The following is a 20760-nucleotide window of genomic DNA, read 5'->3' on the forward strand; positions in this document are numbered from 1 at the left end:
ATCTGTACCATTCACTACATACAAATCTCAATTCCACGTAGGTCTAGAATTAAACATGAGAGGCAAAAATGAAGATAGTTAGAAAAAAAAAATCATTTCCCAAGGGAAAATTCATCGTTTTCAAAAAAATTTTATTAGAAAATAGGAAAGACTTAAATTTAATAGATTAGAACCAAATTAGGAAATTATTTAAAAAAACAAGATTCACAAAATTTTACACAAGAAAGAAGCAAACAGTAAAGATTATAGTGGAATTAGTGAATAGGAAGCAAAGGTACAAGAATTCCAGCTAAGTTATATAGAGAAGGCTTCAATTAAGTAAAACATTAATTAAAAAAATAATAATATGAAGAATAGAAAGGAGCAATAAAGACAAACGTAGTGTATGTATTTTCAAGGGTAGAAAATATTATAAAATGCAAGCAATAATATTTTAAAACTCATTGAATATAGTCAAATTCCTAGAAAATTAAATACAATAACAAAATGGACTCAACAAGAAACTTAAAATAATACTAGTCCTAAAATCATTGAGGATATGAGATTAATAATTTAAATATTTCCATAGAGAAAATACCAATCCCAGCTAATTTAACTGAGTTCTGTCAAACATTCAAAGAAGGGATCATTCCAACCTTGCATGAACTCTTTTGGATAATCAAATTTACAAGAGTGAAAATGTACAATCTTCAGTGCAACATCATGAATGAAACTCAAAAACATACTATTGAGTGAATATAGGAAGTTGTGGAAAAATGCATATAGTAAGAAATTTATGTAAAGTTCAAGCATGCAAAGATATATTTTTAGAGATATATATGTAAGTGGTAAGCTATACAAAAAATAAAAATAATAATCAATGTAATTTGGGATAGTTAGCTTTAAGCAGAAATCAGAAGGCCTCAAGGGGAAATCAGAGACATGCAAGAGGATTTAAAACTATGGATAGTGGTCTGTATCTTAGGCTGAGCAGTTTTTATATATATATATATATATATATATATATATATATATATATATACGTAGACAGAATACCGTATATATATATATAACAGAATATATACATCCATATTACAGTCATCTATAAAACACACATCTATATTACAATCTTTAACTATTTGCAATGTCAAAATAATGTAAGATAATAAAAGATTAAGTCATTTAAAAAAAGTCAATAGATAATACATTCACAAAGTTCAACAATGAAAACAAATTGTAGAAAAGTGAAAATCTTCTTCTCACCTTGTCCCTATCCACCCAGTGTCTAACTCTTCCTGACAAACAACCGATATCATTAGCTTGTTATAGCCTTCTACATTTCCTTAAGAATATACATGCAAATATGACCACTTATTTTTATCCTCATTGCCACATATTTACATGAAACATCACACATACCATACCTAGTACAATAGCCGTACCTTACTTTTTTTCTGAGTAGTATATCTTAGGGATCTATATCAGTGCATAAAGTGTTTCCTCACTGTTTTTAGATTTGCATAGTATTCTTTTGATTGGCTATATCAATTTAAGTCGATTATGTTAGATTTGTATAGTATCCTCTCTTTGGCTACACTATACATTTTTTAACTTTTTTTAGGTTCCTCAACTTTTTTTTTGTTCTTGTAATTTACCTATGAGTATCCTTGTACATATATTTCTCAAATGTGCAAGTATGTTTGAAGGATACATTTCCGGAAGAGAAATGGCGGGTCAAAGGCTACTTCCATTTGTAGTTTTAATAGATATTGCCAAATTGTCATCCACAGAAATTGTATCAATGTAGTCTGCTGATAGTAAGGTAGGGGAAAGATATTTCCCACAGCCTCTTTGAGGGTATGTTTTGAAACTACTGCATAGTTTGTGTATGGTGTAGCATCTTTTCTTATTTTTAGAGCCACTATATTTTCTTTTTTTCTGAACCATGTGTTCATATTTGCTATTTTTCTTTTCTTTCTTTCTTTCTTTCTTTTTTTTTTTTTCTTCTTCTTCTTTTCAAGAGATGGAGTCTCGCTCTGTCGCCCAGGCTGGAGCGCAGTGGCGTGATCTCGGTGCACTGTAACCTCTGCCTCCCGGGTTCAAGCAATTCTCCTGCTTCAGTTTCTCAAGTAGTTGGGACTACAGTCTTGTGTCACCACACCCTGTTATTTTTGTACTTTTTAGTAAAGACAGGGTTTCACTATATATATTGGCCAGGCTGGTCTCAAACTCCTGACCTCAGGTGATCCACCTGCCTCCGTCTCCCAAAGTGCTGGGATTACAGGCGTGATCCACGACGCCCAGCAGTTTTAGCTATTTTTCTATTAAGTTTTTTCTTTTCTTATTAATTTGTAGAAGCTTTTAAATTTAGAGATGTTAGCTCTATGTCAGTTATATGAGTTGAAAAATTTTCTCAGGCTGTCAGTTGTCTTGGTTTTGCTTATACTTTTTTTCACACAGAAATTTTAAATTTTCCTTGATGAAATTTATTCTTTTTTTAACTTTTGGAATTTGAATAATTGGCATAAAGGTCACTACCCCCAAGGTTATAAAGACATTCTTTCATGCTTTCTACTGATACTTTTATGGTTTTCTTTTTTAATATTTGAAATTTTTAATACATTTGGAGTTTATAATCTATGGTATAATGCATGGAGTTGTGCTGTTTTTAAACATAATTTCTTTTCTCAGAAAGAAATTCTATTTAAAATAGATTACTGTCAGCTTAGAAGAGAATAGTATGATAAATACTGTTTTTTAAAATGCATTATTTTAAGAGAGTATGACTCTGTAATGTTTATATCCTCAGTGTGAGTCTAATGCAATGTTTTCACACATTATTTTTAAAACCATATAAAAGCAGTTCAAAGTTAGATAAAATGAGAGACCAAGTAACTCCAAGGCTGCCTTTTTCCAAACTCAACAATAGCCATGCTAAAATAATCTCAAGCAATATCGGATGCAGAACCTTTTAGTTACCTTGTAGTGAATCAAATTAAATATTTTTGCATGTTTAGATTAAACCAATCTATTAAGATCTACAACCTCTCTCCATTTTTTTAAGACTTAAGATAATCCAATGTATTAACATTCTAATCCATAAAATTACTATGGTAAGTCTTACTAGAAAAGCATTTCATAAATTGATCTAATGGGGGAAATTCCTGAATCAACCTTTGGGAAGGACTCTCTCCCGTGCAGTATCAGAGCTTTCTGATACACCACATAGTTGCTTGGCAGCTGTAATGAAAGAAAAAGTCAACGTCCTGAGCTTCTACTTGCCCTAAATCATTGACAAATGTAGAGAAGAAAGTCAAGAGCAAAGTTGACTACCTGTGTTGAGCTGCTCCTCTTTTGGTCAGCCAGATGAAGGCTATTTGAAAGGGAAAGTGAAAAGGGCGCAGAGAACACAGTTTTCTTCTTGAAGTTAGGGAGCACATGCTTCTAAAATCAGGAAAGTTTGGCTTCCTTGAGTGACTATCATTTCATTTAGACATAGGCCTGTTGAAATCTCATCTTCCTACTGGACTGAGCTCATCCTAAATCCATTGATTGCTAAAATCTTGAAAGGTTGGAAATAGTGGATATGTACAATCTGTTTCCAATGTAAAGATTCCAGAGTGTTGTCCCCCTTTGCATTGGTAGATGTTTACCTAATATAATACCGATGAATAATTCTGAGCATAATTAATGATATAGGGAAAAGGAAATGAGGTCATGTCCAAGTAGAATACAATTTAATAGAAAAAGTTTTAGGAGAGCCACGGGAAACTTATTAAAAGGAACAGCAGCATGACCAGACCAGTTGAAATCTTGGTTTTAGTACTAGTATTTCTCTTAACTAGTGATACTACTTTTATCAAGACAGACCTTGTATGTCTCTATTTATATACTAATAAAATTAAAGATTTGATTTTGATTATTTTTTAGATATAGGGTCTTGCTCTGTCACCAAGGCTGGAGTGCAGTGGCATGATCATAGCTTATTGCAGTCTCAAACTCCTGGGCTCAAGTGATCCTCCAGCATCAGCCTCCCAAAGTGCTAGGATTATAGCTGTCAGTTACTGCACCCAGCCAGGTTTTCATTATCCCCAAAGCTCTACAGGATCTTCTAGCAGTGGCATCTATTATTTGAAAGAAAAAGAAAAGAAAAGAAAAGAAAAGAAAGAGAAAGAAAGAAAGAAAGAAAGAAAGAAAGAAAGAAAGAAAGAAAGAAAGAGAAAGAAAGAAAGGAAAGAAAGAAAGAAAAAAGAAAGAAAGAAAGAAAGAAAAAGAAAGAGAGAGAGAAAGAAAAGAAAGAAAGAAAAGAAAAAAGAAAGAAAGAAAGAAAGAAAGAAAGAAAGAAAGAAAGAAAGAAAGAAAGAAAGAAAGAAAGAAAGAGAGAGAAAGAGGGAAAGAGAGGGAGGGAGGGAGGCAGGGAAGAAAGAAGGAAGAAAGGAAGGAGAGAAGGAAGGAAGGAAGGAGAAAGAAAGAGAAAGAAAGAAAGAAAGAAAGAAAGAAAGAAAGAAAGAAAGAAAGAAAGAAAGAAAGAAAGAAAGAAAAGAGGTAGCTTTTATTGGGATGAGAATAGGAAAGTTTATACTTCGTGTATTTTCTTAGATGTTGATAATTATCTACTTGGCAGTATCTGTTATTTGAATATTTTATATAATTGTTAAATATCCTCATCATTATTCTAAATTTAAAAATATTTTTGCTTAGATATTTCTAGTTATTTTTAAAGTATTTAATTGTTTCTACAGTTTATTTTACTTTTTTTTTTTTTTTTTTTTTGAGACAGAATCTTACTCTGTTGCTCAGGCTGGAGTGCAGTGGTGTGATCTTGGCTCACTGCAACTTCAACCTTGTGGGTTCAAGCTATTCTCCTGCTTCAGTCTCCCAAGTAGCTGGAATTACAGGCATGTGCCACCACACCCAGCTAACCTTTTGTATTTTTAGTAGAGATGTAGTTTCATTATGTTGACCAGGCTGGTCTTGAACTCTTGACCTCAGGTGATTCACCCATCTCGGCTTCTCAAAGTGCAGGGATTACAGGCATGAGCCACCATGCCTGGCCTATTTTACTATTTTTGAGAAACTTGTTAAAACATATTTATAATATTCACTAAATGATAAAAGAGCAACTGTGGCTACACATGACCTAACGCCATCCTCAAAAGAGCATGGATAAGGGGAGATTATATTCGGGTTTTCCATGAAAAGGAAGAAGCCAAGTTTTCAAGAGGATACACAGGAAACTTAGCTCATATTGTTGGTACAATTATTTCCCTATTTTATTGATGAGAAAACAGTGTGCTGGCGGTCAATTAAACTAGTAGGTCTTCATTGCACTTGCAACTCTTACTGGCTTTTTATATGTTGTCTCCACTAGAGTGACTTTCAGAAGGGCAAAGACTTTGTTTTGTTCATTCCCATACCTCCAGTATACAGAACATAGGTTATGTTAGTGTAAAAAATGAAATAAACGGAAATCATTATTCAACCCAGTCCACGGCTTTAAAGGGAAGACTTTATATATAACTGACACTTTCTTGTATCTCCATTCTATCATTCTAGAAGTCAGGAAGTTCTTTCTAATGACTTGGAGATAATACCAATGTATCAAATATGTTTGACCAAATCAACAATAATTTCAAAATATTACAATATGGCCATATATGTTTTAAGTCAGTTTTTAAAGCATTTTATACGTCCAAATGCCAGCATCAAATTCATATGTGTCTATATGACAAATTTCTTCGTAGCTATTTGATACGATGTTTTCTAAATTTACAGAAATTTAGTTAATGAAGAAAAAGCTGAAAGGGCATATACACACACCTGCATTTCTGAATCTGAAATTTCATTTAGTGACATTTTATTTAACAGTACTTCATTCATCCTCAGAAATAAAAAAGACAATAGTTTCTCTTTAAAAAAGGAAATAAAATATTAATATCATGGTTTTCAGAATATAATAAACAATTATCTGTTTTGTAAAATTGTTGAATGCATTATAAAGTGGACATAATTAACACGATTTACCAAGGAACATACCCTCAGGATTCAATCATAAGAAATTATGAAAAGAAAATTCCACCTAAGAGAACATGAACTATAATATCTTTCATGTGTTGTGTATACTTGAGCTTGAACTCTAAATCTGAAGTGATGCTAAACACATTCATAAAGGTTGGCAAAAAAGGATGTCACAGAGGGAAATGGTTTCCACTGTACAGACTATCAAGGAACAAATATTAAGAAACATAAGAAAATTCTGCCTTGTTTGTGAGCAAGAATCATTAGTCTCTTCTCTAGAGAATGTTTTCCAAACTGTTTAACCCTTATTACCGTATCCTTGTGTAACTGACAAGAAACATAATCTATATTGATTAACAATGTCCTACGTAGTGCACAAAGAAGAATAAAACTCCTACCCATCACAAAGCCACTAAAAGACTACTTCTGAAACATTTTCAAATATCTATCCTTATTCTTCAGGTTATACTTCTTCTTCAACATAACCTGCTGTTCCTTTAAATTCAATGTCTTCTTAATATAGGTTCTGATAGGAGATTATAAAACAGGAGGCTTAAATTTTTACAGTGTTGGGCAAGGCACAACAATGTAGCTGAGAAAAAGGAATAACAGGTTTGGTAAGGATTAAAAGTTAAATTGCAAAGGGTACAAATCATAAACCTATCACACCAAGAACCAATATCTAGGTCATTTAGTTACTAAAATTATGGAGAAGTCAGTTCAAGTAGGAAATAAAAATTTGGGATAGTTAAGAACAATTGTGATTGTAAGACTCTAAAAACGATAGCTGAAATTAAAATAAAGAGAAGGGAACAAGTTGAAAAGCCAGTTCAAATGTATGTGAGCATGAGCAATTTCTATCATCTTGTGTCAGAGCTATACATTTTCAACATAAAACTTTAAAGATATGTAACATGAAACCCAACTGCTAAAATAGTTCACAGACTAAATGACTGTAATATATAGATTTCAAGATCATGGAAAGACCTTAGAAACACCAAAATACTTCCTCATTCATTTTATAATTGTTACAGAGAAGGTACGAACACAATGTCTTTCTTTTTTTTCTCTCTTCTTCTCCTTTCCATTAAAAGTATACCTAATATAAATGACGAGTTAATGGGTGCAGCACACCAACATGGCACATGTATACATATGTAAGAAACCTGCACATTGTGCACATGTACCCTAAAACTTAAAGTATAATAATAATTAAAAAAAAGTAACTACATAGTCATATTCTCTTAAACTGGCTTCCAATACTGGAATTATGGTCTTTTAACTCTCTGCAGATTTTTTAAAAATTGAAATTAACTATGATAATCCATGAAGGACAATTCCGTATAGTTTTAATCTCAAAATGACTTTTCCCGTGCACTATCTTGTCGTCTCTCCAAGAGTAAGCCATGTGGATAGATACAGGGTCCAGTGACCATGAAGTAACTTCTAAAGACAAAACTGAAACACTGACGTAAAACTTAGGCTCAGGGATAGAGACTACATTTGGGGAGAAGAGGATATCATTTTTGATTCATGATTCCATCATCATGAGACAATAAAATTTCCCCTTTGCAGATAAATAACAAAACTTTTAAATTAAGAGAACAAGAAACTGTCTTTCAATTCATACTATTGGCTGTTATATAACTTGCTGAAACAAATTAGGGTCTTCATGAAATCCTTTTGGATTTGCTAAGTTCCGGGAACTGTTCAAGGCACCAGTAATGCAGTAATAAACAGACAGAAAAAAAAAAATTCCTGTCCTTATGGAGTTCACATTGCTGCTGGGGGAAAATGTAAAGTAAATAAATAATCTGAATGGGGTATCAAGTGATAAATGCTATGGAGAGGAAATACAGCAGGAAAGGAAAACAGGGCTGTTTCATCTAAAATTGGGAGAGTCCTCACAAAGAAGATGACATATAAGCAAAGACCTGAAGAAGATGAGGGAATAAACCATGTGGATATCTGAAATTAGAGGCAAAGGGAACAGAAATGCAAAAGTCCTGAGGTAGAGGCATGCTTAGCAAGTTCCCAGAACAGCAAAGATGACAGTTTGGCAGCAGTAGATAAAGGAGAGATTCTTAAGAGATGATCTAAGAAAAGACAAGAACGGGGTAGAGAACCTCAAAAGCAAGTAATTAAAGTATTTAACAACTATTTTTGCATATTACTGGCAAAAATGTCAGCCCAATCAGAAACCCTGGTATGTTGCTATACTGGTGCTTACTGCCTTCATATCAACACTTCTCATACACCGATATAAAGACATTGACTTTTATTCTTTCAGAGGGTTTTGAGAACAAAATTATCTGAGTTACATTTTAAGAGACTCACTCTTGCTAATGTGTTGAAAATTGACTCTGGCAGCAAGGAGACTAGTTTTTAGATTATTAAAATATTCCAGATGAAAAATGTTGAAGACTTGGGCCAATGCAGTGATGATGAAGATTGGAGAAGTGGTTAGAGTGTGGATATATTTTGAAGACCCAACAGCATGAGCTAGCTGATTGGATGTAGTTTTGAGACAAAAAGAGGAAGAAAAGAGAGGATGACTCCAAAATTTTTATTCCTAGAAAATGGAAATTGGGGTCGACACATAGTGAGGTGAGAAGGCTAAAGGGGAAGCAGGGTCAGAGTGTAAGTAGTTTGGTTTTGTAAATGTTAAATTTTCCATGTCCATTAGCCATCCAATTAAAATTGTTAGCTATATGAATGAGGAGTAAGGGATATTACCAGTCTTCCCTATGAATACAAGACACAAAAAACACAACAATTTTCTAGCACTAAAACTTTATGATTATATTTCATAAAACTTTTAGGTAATATTTTATAAACCATCATGCAAATATTTCAATCATATGCAACTAAGTGAATTATGTTCATATATGTATAATATAGGATTTTTTTCTTAATGGCAACTAAGCATTTGTGGCTTCTGTCTTATACTTTTATGATACCAATTAGAAACAAAGGGAGGAAAACAGCATATTTATTTTTATTTTTAGAGAAAGAAGTGATGCTCAGAGGTACGTGTTCTTGATGATGTTTCTATGTGGAAACTTGCTTCACACCAGAGATTTGATCATCACTTCCCCAAGGTCTCTTTTCACTTGTCAAGTATTTAACTGTTGATATTAGAAACCCTTGACTTTTTGAAATAGCTTTCTGCTTATAATTAAAAATATTTTCTACTCGATCCTCCTGAAGAAGGTACACACTTTTTGGTAACGAGCGTTGAGACAATATCTCTGGCTTTCTCTGTGTTTTCTGGTTGCCCCGGTTCATTCCCACTGAGGGTATTACTGCTGGAAATGTGGCTTCTCCTGGCCTGCCTTTGGGAGGGAGCAGCAATAATGATTCTTGGTAATCTCAAGAATTCTGTGTAAAGGAAATCCTCTGAGTTTGAGCCAAAGAAATTCACGAAGTCTACTTGTAGATGGTTCTAGGTAAATGTAATTGAGTCTCTTATACTTTATTAGATGACATTTCATCCACAAATAGGGTAAATGAGAGAAACTCACAGAAGACACAAATGTATATTTATTGAGTAAGCATTATTTCTCAAATCAGGCTGATTTTTTTTTTAATTTCACGTCATATTTTGACCTGGGATTACTTTTTTGAGGATTTATTTAAACCAATGCTTTTCTGTAATTCAAATTTCTAAATTTAATATCTTGCCTAATCCAGCCATTTTCTGTGCAAATGTGAAAACCCTAGTAGTTTTATTTACTGATCATTCCTTTGCTATATGTAATTAAAACATTAGTTTACTCCTTTCAAACTTTCATTTGAAAGTTTGACTAGAAGTTATAGCATATTGAATATGTCATTTTGATGAAACAAATTACTATATATTTTCCTTTTTGATCTCCACACATGCAAATATCACAAATTTGAGGAATCCTAACTTAAATAGCTAAGCACAATTTCTCTCAAAATAAAAATATTGTTAATTTTTAGATGATTTTTTAAAGAAATAATCACTTTATAGATGTAGCAGATCCAGAACTCACAAATTTAACATTAACCATGTGCAAAATAAATGTACACATGTAAAATATAAAATATACAAAATAAAAGTATACATTTCTTTCAAACAGAAATGTATACTTATCCAAAAATTATATTATACTGTACTGGAATTTATAACTCCTTCAAAAGTCCAAGTAGTAAATAGTGTGTAGTACTAAATAAATAGTATATAGTAGTAAAAATTAATAACATTGGAGTAAAATAGCAAATAATATACTCAGTATTCTTCAAGGATTTGTATGGTTTCCTGTTAGACATCTTTTATTTTTCCTGGATAGCTTTGAAAACAAAACTATTTGGTTTTCTGAGTTTTATTTATTGTTTAAGCAAATATAAAATCTTAAAAAATTGAAAAATTGGATTAGAAACAAGATAATGCTTTGTATCTCTGTTCAATGTAAATGAATTAAAATTCACTGCAATTTTTTTAAGTAGTTGAGGATTGGTTGACTCTGAAAACTGCGGTTAAAATTTATTTTGATTTTTACCTAAGTCCCTCTTGTTCACGAGGTGAAATAAGTCTTACAGAATAAATGCACCGATATCAAGGACAGAAATATTTGCATTGAGACTTAAAACAAAGTCAAATACAGACAAAACATCTTCTAAATTTTAACAATTTCCACTATTTAACATGAGTGCCTTGATTATATTTAAGTCCTATAATTCAGTGATTTCTAATTTTTTTTATTTCAATAGCATCATTTGTACACCTCCTTCCTTGAAAAAGGCTAATTTGAGTGTTTCAATCCACAACGTTGTTATTTTGTATTTTTTTTCCTATAGTACCTGGGTATTCATTCCCATATTTAGTACATAATAGAATCCACAGCACTATTTTCATGTCTGATGTTAACCTCCAAATATTTATAAAATAAAAACTTTAATTCTTAAAAAAGAATATATTCTCTAAGTCATTGAGATCATAATATAATAATGTTACAAAGCCAAGCTTCTTTTGTATTTTTACTTATTTGCCCCTTTTCATGTAGTAAATAATGTCAAATAGTTCCCGTAGCATATGGGAAGCTATTTTTTCAATTAAAACCAAAGACCAAAAGCAAGAAAACAAATCCTTTTCATTACTGAAGATAATTACACACCTTGCATATTCAACCAATCTTCTTTTGTTCCAATACATTGGTTTATAATCTGCCTCTTCTTGTATGATCAGTGACCTCACAAAGTTCAAAAGCATTACTATGTTTCAAGCTATGTATTTATATAGCAGATCTAAAATGGAATATATGCGTATGAGCTTATTGTTGGAAAAATGTACATATACCATATCTGAAAGTTCAAATATCATGCTAGAGCTCTGCTCATTTTATTTTGTGTGTTAAAAATTGTTTGAAGTGTCCTCATGGCTGATGGCAACTTTTCACGTAATCATTAATAAATATACACAAAAAAAGAAGCTGAGATATTATTCACCAACCACACCAGGCAGATCTTTAAATAAAACAACAGAAGAGTGTAAAGCCTCTTAGCGAACTTTCTTAATGTAACTTCTTTAAGGACCACAGACATGTCCATAAACCTTTACATTGTAGAAGTAAATGAACCCTGTCCCTAAAGACATACTCCATGGCTCTGAAGGTGTCTTTTTGTGAAGAGTCATAAACATCTTCCCCAATGTCTAAAACAACTCTCCAATTTCTTGATGCAATACAGGGACTGCTGTTCCCTCAGAAATATTACAGAAGCTTCACATGTTTAACAATATAGCCTGGTTGACAGTGTTAAAGGAAGCTAAGTATGAATGTATGAATTTTTGGCTTTCCTGCTTATGAATGTATGAATTTTTGGTACTATAAAGTAAGTAAGTATTCTGTATGAAAAAACTTAGGAAATATCCCTGTCTACACTTATGCAAACCATTACTGAAATAAAAGAATTCATGCATGCCCACTTCGAAAACTTCCTTGCAAAATTCTGTTTAATACTTGTATATCATTCCAGCATAGTGTCACGTTTATCATTAACATGTATTAAAGTTACTGTATTTAACTTACATGACAGAGACTTAATACTGTATGAGTATGCTCAAATAAAGGCGTTAAATGTCCTTCTTCAAATGATATCTATATTTCACCTATATAATATAGATTTATGTATTTACTTTTTGGAAGAGAGTACAAATAAAATCCATATGCCTGTATCACTGTTTTATTCCATTTTCAAAGAGGCACTTTTTCATATTTGTTAGAGTATATTTTCATGATAATCTCTTCCTCCTTAAATAGTAGTCAAAAATGCGGGCAAATATCACTGACAACATGATAAGAGAAGTTATTTTTAAATCAGTTTTGGAATCACCTGCCCCTGAAATAACTGGAAGAAAGAAAAGATACCAAAAATAGAAGATGGAACAGGTAGGGTGAAAGAAGTAAATGGACTACTGCACCATTCCAAGTCAAATGTGGTAATTCTTTGAAGCCCACAAATTTCAAGTGACAAGACAACTAAAATAGCTCTCAAAGTACGGAGAAAAATTCATTAGGACAAACAGTCTAGTGTGTTAGTGTGTGTGTAAGAGTGTGTGTGTGTGTGTTTGTGAGAGAGAGAGAGAGAGGAGGTATGAGGAGGTATACTATTGCAATTAAAATACAAGAATATAGGAGTGCTTATAGGCATACAAGTATAGTGTATAGGTTATACATAGACATAGGTATGTGACACAGAATATCATGAAGGGAAAAATTCCTAAACAGTGCTAACTAGCTGGTGCTGAGGGGTAAATTTATAAAGCTGAATGAATATCCCTTGACTAAGGTTCACAAACATTACTAGAAAATTAGTTTATTCACAGAATGAACTAGATATGGTGATTTCAAAAGGCATCATCATTGTAATTTGTTCATTCGCTTTAAAATATTTTACACAATCTAGCCAACTCTCAATTGCTCATCTAAAGATGAGCAGTAATGCAATGCAAACTTTCCAAATGCGGGTCTGGGAGACAGTGTGAATGATACTTATAATTAGATAGGCATACACATAAAATACGCCTTTCTAGTTATTTTTATATATGACACTAACTTTATGATAGGGGAAAGAAGCTGCCAATGCTGGCTGACATCTGAAACTGGGAGAATATTGAAAACTGGAAATAAATGGTACCCATCAAGAGAAACTCATGAGAATGAAAAGTTGACTGCCCTCTGCACTTACAATGTTTCTATTTTATTCCAATGGATTATCCTGCCTAAGGTTTATATAGTCTATAAAGCCCATGGCTACAAAATGTATGTCAGGTAGGCAAGAATGTAAGAATATCAATGCTTAGAATTCTTATAAAGGTAGAAACTGCTGAGACATGTTGTTCCCAGTGCATTCCAATCTCTGTAAAAGTCACAAGTAGGGCAGAGTGCCTGACAGTCATTATTCTTCTGCACTTGACTGGAGGTTGGCATTATTAAGGTATCTTTCATTTGTGTTAATTAATGTATTTTTACACACATGAGGCAGTCCATTAATGCACTGTACATTGGTGTACTCAGCTTGCTTTTATAATTTTTGGCTGCAGAATTGTAATAAATTTTTGAAGCTTTTGGCTAAAAAATGTGAAGACTGCCACATGCCTTCATTTTTGATGATTTCCAAGAGTTTCTGAGATATTTTTCTTCCAAAAGAATATTTTAATGGTAAACTCTAAATCTCAAAATTTATTACGGGTGATAAAAATCTTTTTTTCACATTGAAATTTAAAATAAAAAAAATTAAAATTTGCTGCAATTGTACACATTTTATGAAATAAAATGTTAAATATGCAAATTTCTAAATCAATGTATAAATGATTACATGCTGTCTTAGATGCCTTCCAATGATTTCATTATATCTCCTGAATATAATGTGTTTCTTCAGCCTTTTCTGAAAGAAATTGTGGATAAATAGGATCACAAAGATAATTAACTTAAATTTGAAAAATAAAAATTGGCTCTCTGTCACGTGATGCTACCTACACTATGTTGAGACCTGTTGCTTCTTTGAAGGAAAAATATAGTTCAAATAAGATGGCACATATTTAAAATTGCATTATAAATTAAATTGGAACTCCCTTAAATAGGTACACCGAAAGTCAGTTTCACTATTTCTCATATTCATTAACTTCAGTGGAAGTAGTTTTCCAGAGTTATCTCATGTAATTATCTATAAGATCATTGAATATCTATGATTTATTTTATAAGCCTGTCACATCAAGTATTTGTTAGATCTCAGTAAAAATATATATGTGTGAATATATATATTATATATATACTTTTTAACCAGTGAACAACAATTAGAAATTAGCCCCTCATCTGTAAGTGGAAAATTTTATGTTCAAAATTAGCTGTCAAAACACTATTCACATATGAATTCTCATTCTCTTGGTCAAACAGTTTTGGGGAGGAAATGTACTTTGAGTACATTAGAGAGAAATATAATGGGGTCTTGAATAAAGGACACATTGTGAAGACAGTAATTTAAAAAGAAGCCACTCTCTTTTACAATTCGACATCTTAATTGAGGAAACACATCTTTTCATGAGATTCCAAGAATTAAACAACATAGAAGAGTTCAAGTGTTTAGTTTACCAGCTCATCTGCCATTCCTTGTCTCCAAAATGCAAGGCCAATGATAGTTACTAAGACACATTTCTCTGAAATGAAAATCACTAGACAGGAAATACATTAATCATAAAATTTCCTGGAATCATTTAGTTGTGTGTGCCCTTTAAGAGTATGTTTGAATACTGACAGAGTTTCAGAGAAAAACAATTAAAGAACCACTATGACAGCTGAAATATGGCTTCATAGGAAAGAGGGCTACATTTAACTAGCTTTGATTGTGTCTTTTCTACTTTTTGTTATAGTTCATATCACTGGCATGGACTTTTGAGCCAACATTTTTCCAAACTGAGTTACTACTGAAATTTACAAACTTGACATGAAGATTACATTATATTTACAAATAACTTGGCACTTACAGAATAAATTATTGACATTTAAAAAATCCAGCCTAGGGCCCCCAAGGTTCAGGCCAAGGAAAGCCTGATGCCTTATTATATATTATGCTACATTAACATGAATAAGTCAGTTTCCAGCTGGTAATTCCTCCACAGTGCTGTCCCTGTTGCTGAAAACCAATACTTCCCATTTCTAATCCATGAAGGGGATGTAGAGAAGTTATTAGTCCAGAGAAAGCAATGGTTGCATGTTTTCTTCCTCATTTTTATCCATGCGTTTTAGTACTGTAGGATCCACTACTGATTGAGATCTGGAAAGGATAAAGCCAGCGTCAGTGAGTTATTATCAGCTAATTGCACAGATGACATTCTCTCCTCTGTCTTTTCGTCATTACTTCTCCCAAGAATGTGAATTCCCTTCCTCTATATCAAGAAATTTACGAACTGTGGATGTTGCACATTTAGAGAAAAACTACTGCTGGTGATGTTTTTCACTGGAGTGAGGAAACAATCCCTTCTGGCCTCTAAATAGAATAGTGAGCCGCCAATGATTCTAAATAGACTATACGTGACTTAAGAGCTCTTCACAGTTGAGCAAGATTCTTTTCTTTGAGATACCAAAAATTTCTAGTGTAGGATAGATGTTTTCCAATAAAACATCTCCAAATGGAAAAAAAAAATACAGTGAAATGATTATTATGATAAACTAAATAGAAATAACAGGAGGCTTAATTCCAGTCTTTAAAAAAAATTATGAAAAAAATGCAACAAGAACGCACCTTTTTTTGACTGTCATTTTTCAACTAATGATTGTATCAAGAAAAAGATCAAAATTTTTACGTTTTTTGTAAATTTCCTAGTAGAATATCCAAATAAAATCAACCTTATCTTGAAAATGTCATGGAATTTTTAAATTTCATGGATTTTTAAAAAGTAAAACCCCCTCTTGTTTAGGCAGCAACACTTTATGATTAGTAAAGCACATAATTTGAAAACTCACTTATACATGCCTTCGATAGCAGTTGGGGCTTATATCTCAATTTATCATTAGGAAACAACATGAGAGTGGGAAAGAGGAAAATCAATGAAACCTGCTCCTGTCGTGGCAGGAAGCTGCCATCTTAATAGCTATAGCATTTAGCTATTAAGCAGCTGCCCTTTTAGAATTCTCCTTGGTAATGAATTCTTCCCCTGCTGCTGCATTCCAGCCAATTGGCTTTTGCTATGGCAATATGCCTCTTAGCAGACCTCATTAACTTCTGAAAAGACTATAACCTAAAACACAACTGCACATGCAAATGAAAAAGAACAGCAACGGAACTAATTATCAGAGAAAAAATAATTACAGGATTAACTGATAAACTGATTAAATTTAAATAAACTTAAATTATTTCCTAAAGAGGGAATGAAAATGAAGGTGAAAGCATTAAAAAATTGAGAGATTTTGTTTCCTAAGTGTCATTTACACTATTTTATCTCAATATTAAATAGGCATTAGATGCCTATCACGGAAAAAAAGACTAACTAAAGTTGTGTGTGTATGAGTATAAGAGAGAATAGATGAGGATATAAGAATAGGATAAGATACGAATATAAGAATAGGATGAGGAAAAGAACAATAGGGAGAAAGAATAGAGAAAATAGAGAGTTTGCGTCACTCTTAAATGCAATAATACATAATCATCTTTATTTCAGCTGCATGAATAAAACATTTTTTAACAAAGGAGACAATTCCATAAAAGACAAAGTAATTAGACTTTTAACTTTGTTTTTAGGTGAGACCCAACCAAGCAAATTGGATTTCAGAAGAATTCATGTCAAAAGGGAAAGAGACTCATTTAATGTCCTGTGCTAAAGTATTAACTTGACAACTGATATGCACTAAACTGCAAGTTCCACAAGCAGGGACTTTATCAGTTTCTTTCCTTATTGTGAACACAACATCCATCATAGGGCTTGGAAAAGAGTAAGGTCTTCATATCTTGACTTCTAGCCAGTAAATAATTTCCATATTAAAAGAACTTCAGTATTAAGCACTCAAAATGAAGAGTAATAAGGATAATAGAGAAAGCAATTCTATTTTCTTTACAGGACATAAATTTTAAAATTTTCATAAAATTACGTCTATTATATAAATATTGAGGTATATCCTAATAATATTCCATAAGTACATACCAAAGCTCTTCAGACAGCACAAGGCACAATAGTTAATTTGCCATAATATTCTATTGCATATTATACAGATATGCACACATATACGCATTCTAAGTATGTGTGTTTCATGACTGTTTTTGAAAAAATATGAGAGAATGTGACATTTTTAACAAAATATTTTAAATTACAGTGTATTATTCAACCTGGGATTAAGTTTCTAGTTTGCTTTTATCATGCACTACAGATATGAGGATTGTTGGACGATGAATTCTGGTTCTATATGTGAAACAATGCCTCAATCACAGAACAAAAGTGAGTCAGAAACAATTTGAGATTAATTGTTTTTTCTTTTTGGTATTTAGTTGTCCCAAGTGTATGGCTATTTTAGTCCAAATTTTTTTACTCTCTCTTATGACAGAATAGGATTATTTGTGCAGGATCAAAAGTGTTAACGAATTGATTTATTCCAGCCACAGTAGAGGGAGCTGTCTCTCATTAACTCATACATCTCAGAGGTTTCTGTTTTTTTTTTTTTTTTTTTTTTTCTTTGTTTGTTTTGGTTTTGTTTGAGGCAAAGTCTCACTGTGTCACCCAGGCTGGAGAACAGTGGCGCCATCTCAGGTCACTGCAACCTCTGCCTCCCGGGTTCAACTAATCCTCTCACTTCCCCCACGTAGCCGGGATTACAAGCGTGCATCACCACGCCTGGCTAATTTTTGTATTTTTAGTAGAGATGAGGTTTCACTATGTTGACCAGGCTGGTCTCATGTCTCCTGACCTCAAGTGATCCACCCACCTTGGCCTCCCAAAGTGCTGGGATTACAGGCATCGGCCACTGTGCCCAGCCTATCTCAGGGGTTTCTATGCAGCTTCTATTGTTTTCACAATGAATATATTTTCTTTCTTTCTTGAAAACCAGTAATTTAGATTTAGGTATCCAATACTCATTTCTCATGCATCTACAATACATAGTGTTTAAGAAACTAGATTTTGAACAGAAGCGGATCATAACTCCAGTTGCTAATAACAGCAGTTTACTAGCTGTGTGATCATGGGAAGACTAAGCTTCCTAAGATTTTGTTCTCTATTTTTGTAAAATGGGGAAAATAATACCCACATCATACAGTTATGATGAGGATCAGATGCAACAATGCATCCATAAACCCCGCACAAATTCTGGCATATGGTTAAGGAAATGGCTCATGGAATACTATTGCCTATGTACAGATATTAGCATTGCTACTTTGTAGTTATGCAACATGTGGAAGTCACTTACCTTTCCTGTTTCTCAGTCTCTCTATCAATAAAATGGGGATACTACTACTTGACTAGTTGCTTCAAGAAGCAAATGAGTCAACATACACAGAGCATTGGAACGGGGTTTTGCATAGAGCAACAATAAATGTTTAACCTTATTCAATAATAGTATATTCAATATTCAATAATCAGAAGTGCGTATCATGAAAATAAGTACTGTTGCTCACTACTGTTATGTGCCAGGCACTATCATAGGCATTGGCAACATAAGGTAAAAGGCACTCTCCAGTTCTAAAATACTTACTCTAGTGAACATTGTATCTTTACACATGATGACTATGCTGTTCCTCCATAAATTTATACCAAAAGACAAAGTAATCTTTTTACATGTCTAGCTACATTTACCCAAAAGAAGAATTATCCACAACTCTTTAGTGATGGAATTATTTTCTCTCTCTTAATGTAAAGATATCATAAAACTACCAAAAGAAAAGGGACAAGGGGAATCAATGTGGAACATGGGAGCAATCTTCTCTTATCCTTGATGGTGAACTGCCATTTCCTGACAGAGAACATGAGAATCAAGTGCAAAACCTTTCTTAATTTCATTCTTCAGGAATTGTCCAATAGAATCATAAATGTTTCATATGATACCAAACATATGCCAAACAATGCCTAAAACTCTAGTCAGCCCATGACACCAGCAAGAAACTCAAGATTGGGGCCATTAATGGGCTATAAGCAAAGTGTGCAGAGGAGAAACTAGCCTAATTAGAGAAAGGAATCATGACACAAAAGGTGGATAGACTGGGCTAAATCTAACAAGATGGGCCTTAATTAATTAAAATCATGTGATTGGAGGGCAAAGCTAAACAATAGGAGGATATGGATTGGTAAGTAAAGAGACTTTCCAGTTTTCGGAACTCCCATATGAGTCAGCTCTGGCTGCTTGAACAATAGAAACAGTGACAACAACAGCAACTCAAAGAAGCCACTGAAATCTATCCTGCAAAGTCAGAACTCTGCAACTTAAATGCAAGTACCAATACCAGGTCAGATGTTCCCTATTCAGTTATGAATACTGCACTTAAAGGGGGCCACTGATGGGCAGCAGAGCACTCCTCCATGCATTCAACTTGTATTTCCTGAGCACCCTCTGTTGCTCCAGGACCTTCTCCAGGCACTGGGGATTCAGAGAATAGGGTAAACACAGGCAATATCATCTCCTTGAAGCTTACTTTGGGGTGTGGAGTGGATATAAAATTGAACAAAATCAGCAATTTCACAGGCTAAAAGTGTTATGAAGAGAATAAAATAAAGAAGGGTGATGGACACAGAGTGACCGGAATGAGGAGGAAGCAGAACTGACTAAGACCAGGTAGGTGATGAAGATCAAAAGACTCTTTTGAGGAGCTGACCTTTGATTGGGACCAGCCATTTGAAGATGAAGGAAAAGAGCATTCCAGGTGGTGGTGACAAGGTTAAAAAGAGAAGACTATTGTGTCTGAAAAGCAGGGGGAGAGGAAGAATATGGGATACACCTGGAGCAGAGAGGAAGGCAGTGTTAGATCAGGTAGCATCTTGTAAGCCATGATAAGGAGGTGATTATATTCATTGTATAAATAATAGTCATTAAAATCATAAAGCCAAGGCCTGCACGGTGGCTCACACCTGTAATCCCAGCACTTTGAGAGGCCAAGGCAGGTGGATCATTTGAGGCCAGGAGTTTAAGACCAGTCTGGGCAACACAGTGAGACCCGGTCTCTACAAAAAAAAAAAAAAAAAAAAAAATAAAAATTAACTGGGCATGTTGACAGGCACTTGTAGTCCCAGCTATTTGGGGAGTTGAGGTGGTAGCATTGCTTGAGCCCAGGGAGGTCGAGGCTGCAGTGAGTCATGATCACGCCACTGCACTCCAGCCTGGGCAACACAAAGAGAACCTGCCTCAAAAAAATAAAAATAAAAATAAAGCCAAGATGTGATATGGTCTGATTTATATTTTAAAAAGATTTTTGGATTGCCATGTGAATAATAAATTGGGAGTAGGGGAGCAGGTAAGGCTGGAATCACCAAGAACAGTTAAAATATTTTTAGGGGAAGGGTGCAGCTGAGCAGAGTGCAGGTGATATGTAGAAGATAGAGAGAAAAATGTGCTCACGTGATGGGCCACACGAGGAATCATGCCTCAGGCAGAATGACTGAAGAAAAAGGGCCTCATTAGCTGACAAAGAAGAACACTAGTGGACACCAATGACAGCTGCCTCCAAATCCTTATGTAGTTCAGTTCCTGAGAAAGGGCCTCTGTGCCACGAAAGGTAGGCAGGCTTTATGTCAGTGATGCGAAGGACGCCACATCTCATGCAATG

General features: G+C 33.6%; 1 protein-coding gene across 1 annotated transcript in view; it reads right to left on the bottom strand.

The window, feature by feature from the left end:
* Positions 1 to 5819: 5819 nt before the first annotated feature.
* The window catches only part of CLVS2 (clavesin 2), a 76190-nt gene continuing 61249 nt past the window's right edge, over positions 5820 to 20760 (bottom strand). The window contains exon 6 of the mRNA XM_050788713.1: positions 5820 to 15294. Coding sequence (XP_050644670.1) covers positions 15207 to 15294 — 88 coding nt within the window. The 3' untranslated portion in view covers positions 5820 to 15206. The remainder of the gene's footprint in view (positions 15295 to 20760) is intronic.

The sequence above is a fragment of the Macaca thibetana genome, chromosome 4 (genome assembly GCF_024542745.1).
Source record: "Macaca thibetana thibetana isolate TM-01 chromosome 4, ASM2454274v1, whole genome shotgun sequence".
Taxonomy (NCBI): Eukaryota; Metazoa; Chordata; class Mammalia; order Primates; family Cercopithecidae; genus Macaca; species Macaca thibetana.